This window comes from Onychostruthus taczanowskii, unplaced genomic scaffold, assembly GCF_017590055.1.
Source record: "Onychostruthus taczanowskii isolate IOZ18803 unplaced genomic scaffold, ASM1759005v1 scaffold8, whole genome shotgun sequence".
NCBI classification, from domain to species: domain Eukaryota; kingdom Metazoa; phylum Chordata; class Aves; order Passeriformes; family Passeridae; genus Onychostruthus; species Onychostruthus taczanowskii.
Window position 1 is genome coordinate 7,744,718 of NW_024505892.1, and position 8,145 is coordinate 7,752,862.

The 8,145-nt window shown below is 37.0% G+C and overlaps 1 protein-coding gene across 1 annotated transcript in view; it reads left to right on the forward strand.

Moving 5' to 3' along the window:
• Positions 1-7,729, forward strand: part of TMEM200A (transmembrane protein 200A) — a 52,286-nt gene extending 44,557 nt beyond the window's left edge. Inside the window, exon 2 of the mRNA XM_041424000.1 lies at positions 4,564-7,729. Coding sequence (XP_041279934.1) covers positions 4,580-6,067 — 1,488 coding nt within the window. The 5' untranslated portion in view covers positions 4,564-4,579 and the 3' untranslated portion in view covers positions 6,068-7,729. The remainder of the gene's footprint in view (positions 1-4,563) is intronic.
• The last annotated feature ends 416 nt before the right edge of the window (positions 7,730-8,145 follow it).

The following is an 8,145-nucleotide window of genomic DNA, read 5'->3' on the forward strand; positions in this document are numbered from 1 at the left end:
TCATTTATGTCTTCTTCTTATGATTTTGTCATTTGCATTCTTGATTATGAGAAACATTTTATGAGAAACAGTCTGTCACCTCCATTTCTGGGACTCTAGGTTTATCAAATGTGAAAGAAACTTTCCCTTATATTAAAATTTGTGTTCTTGTTAAAATTCAAAATTTAGTAACTTAAATGATAACAAATCAAATACTGTTGGGAAATAAATTTCCTAATAAGCAGAAATAGTGAGATAGGAAATGCTACAGTAATAGAAATCACACACACTACTTCTTACTGAAGTAATGTTTAATTTTTTTGCTGATACACAAGAATTGAACTTTTCAGAAAGCTTTACATCAAGTTAAACTACAGGGAAATAACATCTATAGTTCTGATCATTTCACATAATTCTCAGTCATTTTGCAAAGAATAAATGAGGAAAAAAAAGTTAGCTTCCTGTCTTTGCTGGGAAGAATTTAAAATTAAGTGAAAGATCTCTGTATAATTCAAATTATTTTGCACATATTCAAAAGTCTAAGTTGTAGGTAGGAGTAAGAACTTATATAATACCAAAATAGTTGAACAAATTAGATAAGGCATTGATTTTTAGGTATTTAAAGTAGAAGCCTCAAGCTTTAAAGCCTACTGCAAGTTGAGAATTGGTAGTAGTTACTGAGAGATTAAATAGATTTTTAATAGTTAGGCCATCTCTGAAAAAAAAGTTACTTGGCAACAGTACAGTTGTGGTCATCAAGCAGGAAAGATGGGTATCAAGGTGGTGGCCTCTTAGGTCAAAGAGAGAAATAAACAGCAGTGGAACGAGAAGTTAGCTGGAGCTGCTAGAACATCCTGTGAAATCAATTCCTTCCAGTTGTTCTGTGCTCTGCAGCTACCAAAGGGACTGAGCAGAACACTACCTGTGCTCCTGCCCTGTCAACCACTTGATGCAGTGCCCTGAAGTCCCTTTCAATTGCCCTGACACTCCCTTTTCAATCTCACCACGGCCAGCCTGGAGTACCAGCGGTGGGCAATAATCAGAGGGCTGACTCAGCCCAGGGGGTCTCTCAGTGACATCCTGTACCCCAGCCCCAGGGAGGCAGCAGACCTCTCTGTGCAATGGATCCAATTGACATCTGGGGCCCTGTGTTCCCTCAGAAAGGAGAGAACTACGACTACCCTTCTTTTCTTTTTGATGTCAGAGATGCTGATCCTTCTGACAGATGAAGCATAATTGAGAGGCTCACTGGGCAGATCATTTTCTTCTACATCAACTGGCTGACTCTCTAGATTCAGAGCCTCATACCTGTTCTGAAGTGGCACCTGGGTAGGTGATGGGGGTCTGGAGGAATTTTTATTACCTGCCTGAATAGGGACCCATTTCCACTCCCCTTCATCCACCAGGTGTCCTCCTGTTGCCTGACAGTGGGAGGCATGGGAGTCCTCTGACTCTTGGTGGGCCTCCCTCAAGGATGGAAAGGTGGAACTCCACAAATCTATTTCTATTTTAAGCAGCATTTAATGAGCAGCACTCATATTATGCCTGGTGTGTGACAAAACTAAACAGTTTTGCAGTATAAATCATATGTATCTACAACATCTATTATAAATACAGTATTTTCTAAAATGTGGTTTTCATATTAATATGCACTTCATTGTAATTGGTTTGGTAAAGCTGCCAGCATGAAGTGAAGCCATCTCATTCCAATATTTTAACACTATTGATTTTATTAGATGCAGAAAAGATCAAAATTGGCTTACTACAAATTATTATCTACAAACCTGATTGTGATTTTTTCTGTGAAAGAAAGTACAATAGTATTGATATTAACTCAAGAAATAGGAAAGAGATTCTTCCTATGCACAAAATAACCTTGTGTCTTTTGGCAGCCAGACTTTTTTCTCCCCTGAGCCCAATTTCTGATGCAGTTAAAAGGCAGAGAGAAATATGTTCCCCTGAAATCACAGAATCATAGAATGGTTTGGAACCTAGCTGTGTGTCTTGAGAGATCTTGCTTTCTTTCTCACTTTCAGAAATCTCAATTTCTGTCCTTCAAGTAATAGGTAATAATGAATTTGAGATATGGTTTCCCAATTTCTGCAAAAATTGCAAATAAGAACTTTCTACAGCAAGATACCCCCAGATGGAATTCTTAAGCATGTTTTTATTTGCTCTGCTTTTTGGAGTTAGAGGGGAGATCTTGCTAGAGGTGTGTTTAAAATATTTAGCAAGTAGATGTAAGCTTTTTCTGTTCACTCTTTGGTGCAATTCAGGTAGCTGTGATAAGCACAGAACAGCACATAAAATAACAAATCCTGCCAACAGGCACAGTGTGAATTTAGCACTGAGCTGCTGTACCTGTGCACTTCCTTGGCAGCCCTGAGAAGGAGCAGAGTGGGATCGTGTGTGCCTGTAAAATACCACATGAATATGGAAACTCCTTGTTCACCACAAAGGTCTGGCAATTGTAAAAGATTAATAGAACAAACTAGATTATAGCTAAATGACTTTACATGCCAGTAAAAATGTGTTTTAATTATCTTAATTTATGTAATAGAGAAAACTGATTATCTTTAATTGAGTCATGGCAAAATACAACATCTTTTGTAATGCTAAGTCCTGTTTATTTCTGTCCAGACATTCAAAACATTGTCTTACAGAATAATGAACTTTTGTTTTGGCTGAAATCCATAAATGTGTAAGCACACAAGAAAGTTTGAAAGACTGTCAATGTCAAATAACTTTCTTTGGGGTATTTAAAAATTTTTATCTTAAAAAAAAAATAAATTTATGAAGCATTCAAGACATTAATTTGCACTGAAGTATGGAAATTGTCCAGGTAGTATCAAAAAGGAAATTAATTACAAAGTCTGAAAATTCCCAGAGAGATTATGAACATGAAACCTGAGAATGCAAGTGAAATTTCTGAAATTTTTGAAATAATGTTATGTTTTCTTTTACAAAAGTTCAGAAAATGCAGTGTACTTACCAGCCTAGACCTTTTCACGTCTTTCCTTCGTAAAGGAAAGGTTTCCCAGAAAGAGAGGGAGCCCTCTGTCCTTTAATAGTGAGGGTGCAAAGGAGGGAGTTCAGGTTGTTAGTTTTTCTGTCTGTCGTCTGAATTGCTGTTTTCAGTTTCCTTCCACTTAGCCACCTATTTCAAATGCCTTATTAATTTCCTAATCCAGTTCATTTTTGGTGGGTTGGGCCAGTTGCTGTTTGTAGATGTGCTTATGTGACACCTGCTTGCAGTGCTGCAACTCCGTGATAGTGTCGTATCATAACAGAGTCTGTCTGCTTCTCCTAACACAAGAGATCTATTTTTTTTTTTCCCAGAGATGCGCTGCTAAAATTTAAAAGAAAATTACAAGTTTGAGAGACCTGATGAAAATCACTGCCTGTAAATTGCAAGCAGTCACCGATTTGCTTTACCTCTGCCTTTCAGCACCTCTCTTTGTTCACTCAGTCCCACTTTGGTTTTGCTTCTTAAACCGCCCCCAGCTTTGACACAGAGCCTTTTCCTCTGCAACAGGCTGTCAGCCTTTCTTTGTCTTTGAGCATAATAACACTACCAAAGAGGACATAATTTTTGCATTCCTAATGTATGATATCTTAATTTTACTCTATAATGTCATCTTTCATTAATTCAAATACTAGTTAATTAAGCACAGAAATAATTTTTGAGGCAAAAATGCCTTATAAAATAGAATTATCTTGAACTGTGTTGATTCATTTGTTACTTTTGCTCATAAAAAACGATCAAATAGGACTTCCTCTTTTAAACCCTTGCTGGTTAATATTTCTCATGTAACAGGCAACCAGGTACCAAAGTAAGTCTAGAATAAGATAAAATTTCCCCATAAAACTAAGAAATTATTAATTTGAAATTTATGAAAATTTCATGTCTCATAAAACTTAACAGAGGTTTTTGACCTGTAGTCCAAGAGGAACAAACAAAGGGGGAAAAAAATCTAGATATGTGAGGATCAGCATTATTAAGAAAGGCAAAAATGATTCTTTAGCTGAGACTCAGAAGATCGGAATAGACTTGATAAAAGCTTATTTAAAGGCTGTAATAAATATGTATGAATATATGCTGAACTCTATCAGGAAAGATCTCTTGAAGGGGAAACGTAGAATGAACTGTAGTCACAGTCATTGCGTCTCAGAAGTTTTAAAAAGAACTAGTAGCTAAAGTGCTAGAATTATCAACAAGGTAATAACACGTTATTGACTTTGCTGCAGACCAGTCCAGAGATAAATTACCTGGTAAGACTTCTGGATATTTTATTCCTGATATATCACCACCAAGAGCACTAGCTTTACTGTTTGTATCACTGATGGAAGCTTTATTATCTATATTTACAGTGAAAAAAGACTTCCGGAAAATAATTTTTTTTTTATGATACCATGTGAATCTCGAAATTGTGACTATGTCACAACTGGAGCTATAGTAGTAGCTTTTTTATAGTCAGGAGTGTTTTAATTATCAAAAAATATTTTCATATTAACAAAAAACTATTTATTTTTGTAGATACAGCCTTTGCTTGCCTCAACATATCTGCTTCTTTTTTTCTCCAGGGCACAGTACAGAACTATGATAGCAACCGGAGGAGTCATAACAGGACTGGCTGCCTTAAAAAGGCAAGACTCTGCCAGGTCTCAGCAACATGTAAATCTTGCTGGAGTACCAGCTCCTGAGGAGAAGAAACCAGTTAGACGGCGGCCCAGGACAGATGTCGTAATTGTCAGGGGCAAAATCCGTCTCTATTCTCCATCGGGATTCTTTCTTGTTTTGGGAGTTCTTATCGCATTCTTTGGAATTGCAATGGCCATCCTTGGATACTGGCCCCAAAAGGAACAACTGTTAGGCTCTGAAGATAATCCATCTGTAAATGAAACCCGGACCCCAAGAAGCCAAGGAAGCATTTTACTTCGCTTTTTTGAACAGCACATGCACTCAGATAAGATGAAAATGCTGGGCCCTTTCACTATGGGCATTGGAATCTTCATTTTTATTTGTGCAAATGCCATTCTGCATGAAAACCGTGACAAGGAAACAAAAATAATACACATGAGAGACATATACTCCACTGTAATAGATATCCACACCCTGAGGATCAGGGAACAAAAGCAGCTGAGTGGTGCCTTCACTGGCTTGTTGGGGGAAGCAGAGCTCCGGCACAGCGGGAGCTCATGTGCATCACGGCTGGCTGCGAACACAGTTGCGCCTTTCTCTGGCTTCAAGGGTAGTCTTAGAATGGATAGTTCTGCTGAAGAAGATGAGATTACTCTAAATGAAGACAGGACCACTAGTAGCCTCCTGCCACCTCTGCTGGCTGAGCAGAGCCTGGTTCAGTCTGGTTCAGTCTTCGGACTTTACCCTCACTCCAGCAAGGCTTCAGATGACAGAAACACTAACTCTATAAAGTGTGAAACAAAATCCATTGTATCTTCTTCCATTAGTGCTTTCACACTGCCAGTCATTAAACTGAATAACTGTGTTATCGATGAACCCAGTATAGACAACATAACTGAGGACTCGGAGATCACCAGAAGTCAGTGTAGGAATCTGTCAATGGATTCTCTGGCCATTCCACTAACTGATACCAATGAATCCTACAGACCGGTCGCTTCCATGCTGCCGCGACACAATTCTTTTGTGGACACACCATCTGATCCCTTCAAATCTTCTATGACTCTTGGACCAAGCACGGGAAAGCTTTTATCTCCTGGTGCTGCCAGGAAACAGTTTGGTTCCAACACATCTTTGCATCTTCTGTCTTCACATTCTAAGTCCCTGGACTTGGACAGAGGTCCGTCTACGCTCACTGTCCAAGCTGAACAAAGGAAACACCCCAGCTGGCCCAGACTGGATCGGAGCAACAGTAAAGGCTATATGAAATTAGAAAACAAGGAGGACCCGATGGATAGGTTACTTGTGCCACAAGCAGCAGTCAAGAAAGACTTTACTAATAAGGAAAAGCTTCTTATGATATCAAGATCTCATAATAATTTGAGTTTTGAACATGATGAGTTTTTGAGTAACAACTTGAAGCGAGGAACTTCTGAAACAAGATTTTAATATTTAAATTGCAATTTAGAAGATATCATATGGTATTTTTTAAAAAAGCATTTTGACAAGTGTTTCCTTTTTAGTGAGACTGTACAAGCCTGTTCTTAACCAAATGCTTAATAGCCCATTAAAATTGGCTTGTGTAAACAGAGATCTTCATCATTGTAAAACCAAGGGTTTCTTGTCTTAGTAACATTTGGCTGCAATACTGTACATTGTCATTGCTTGGACAGTTTTGTTACGACTGATTCCAATTATTCCCAAGTCACTATCTCTTTCATTCTATATACGCATGTTACTTTTCACCAATTTGACTCCAGGAGACTGCATTAGGAAAAAAAGCTCAATTTGCCTGTAAGTTTTTTTGATTTGAAGACTGCAAGAGACTGAAAGCAGTGGTCTGGTGGTCTAGAATGGGAAGTGAACAGGAGCACGTACTGAAATTGTGAAATCCAGAGGTTTATTCCCAGGTGTTGTCTTTCACATGCAGTATATCTCAGTAACTGCAGTCGTGCCATTGTCATAGTGAGAAACTTGTTTACATACTGGGGTGGGTGGATAGAAAAGAGTGGATATAATAAAACCATTTTTGTGAATTCACTGTAATTGATCAAGCTGATTACCAGTGTTGTGAATTATTAACTATGCTTTGTACAATAATCTTTCTCCATCCATTGTAATTTAATCCTGTAATTTTGGAAAAGCATCCATAAAGTAAGAAATCTGAAATTTTTTCTGGGATTAAGTCTCTAAACCACTTTGATTGGCAGCAGTTTTAAAATCAAAATAGAAATATTCAATTAAAATCTTAGCAAGATGATGAATGCCAACAGGATTTTAGAAACATGGTGTATAATAAGATGATATTGTAACTTGCGTCTGAAGGCAATAATGGAGAATGAATATATTGCTTATCATTAGAATAACAAGATGCTAAATAACTAAATCTCTGTGTTCAAAATACTGATACAAAGCATACAATTCAATATGTATACTAACATAGTATGAAAGTCCCTTGCCTAAATTTTGATTTATATATTTCACATAATTATTGGTGTGATGGTTTACCGAAGGCTTAGCTGTGTCAGTTTGCATTACAAGATTTTGCAAAAGGAATTGACATTTAAAACAATGTTTTTCTCAGCAAAGCAAGCTTCACAGTTGAGAGTTATAGGCTATTGCTAAAGAAAAGGAGAATTAAATTGGGATGTGCATATCAGAAGGTTTTCATGTATTTCATTGCTGTTTAGGCCATGATCCTGCCATTACAGCCATGCTAGAGAATGTCCCTTCAGAGCTGCAAGGCTCAGCCAACAGGGTGTTGGTCTTAATTGGTTGGATTTGATATAGTCACTTACCCTAAATACTCAGGAATTATTTTTAATGGCTTTTCCCAAAAAGAATCAAGCTTGTTAAAATGTTGTAATTTCTCTATTACTTAGATTATGAAAGATCAAGGATAAAATACCTTCTCTCTCTTTTTTTTTTTTTTTTTTTTTTTTTTTTTTAATATTCAGCTCCGTATTTCAACTGCGCAATGTTTATGTATCAGGAGCGGTACTTGCTCAGTGAGTTGAGGCATAGTGTTAACTGTTAGAACCTCAAGCCTATATATTGTAACAGAGTTGGCTAAATATTTTGCTATGAAGCTTTTAATAACTCACTGGTTTGTGTTCTTAAGACATTTGCTATTTTTTGCAATAAAATGTCTCTCTACACGTCTGTTGTATTACCTGTTTTCCTCTATGATCTCTAATCTTATATATCAAAGTATAATTGGGTATCATAACACTGTACACAACATTGTGCCTAAATTATTAGCCTGCCACAAGATGTTTCTTCATGAGTAATTGATTTCAGTGACATGTCTACACATGGAAAGGCTGAATGCTTTTTTACTGATGAAATTGAAATTGTCGTGGTTTTGCTACAAGAAACTTTGTGTAAAAAGAACATCATGCTCTTTTTAGTTTGGCAGTAAGTATTATTTTAAAAATGGAAAACACTATTAAAGATTTGAGTGATGTAAGCTTTTTATTTTCTTAAAAGCTACGTTAAATCACAGCTTAAAAGACTTTTCACATGCT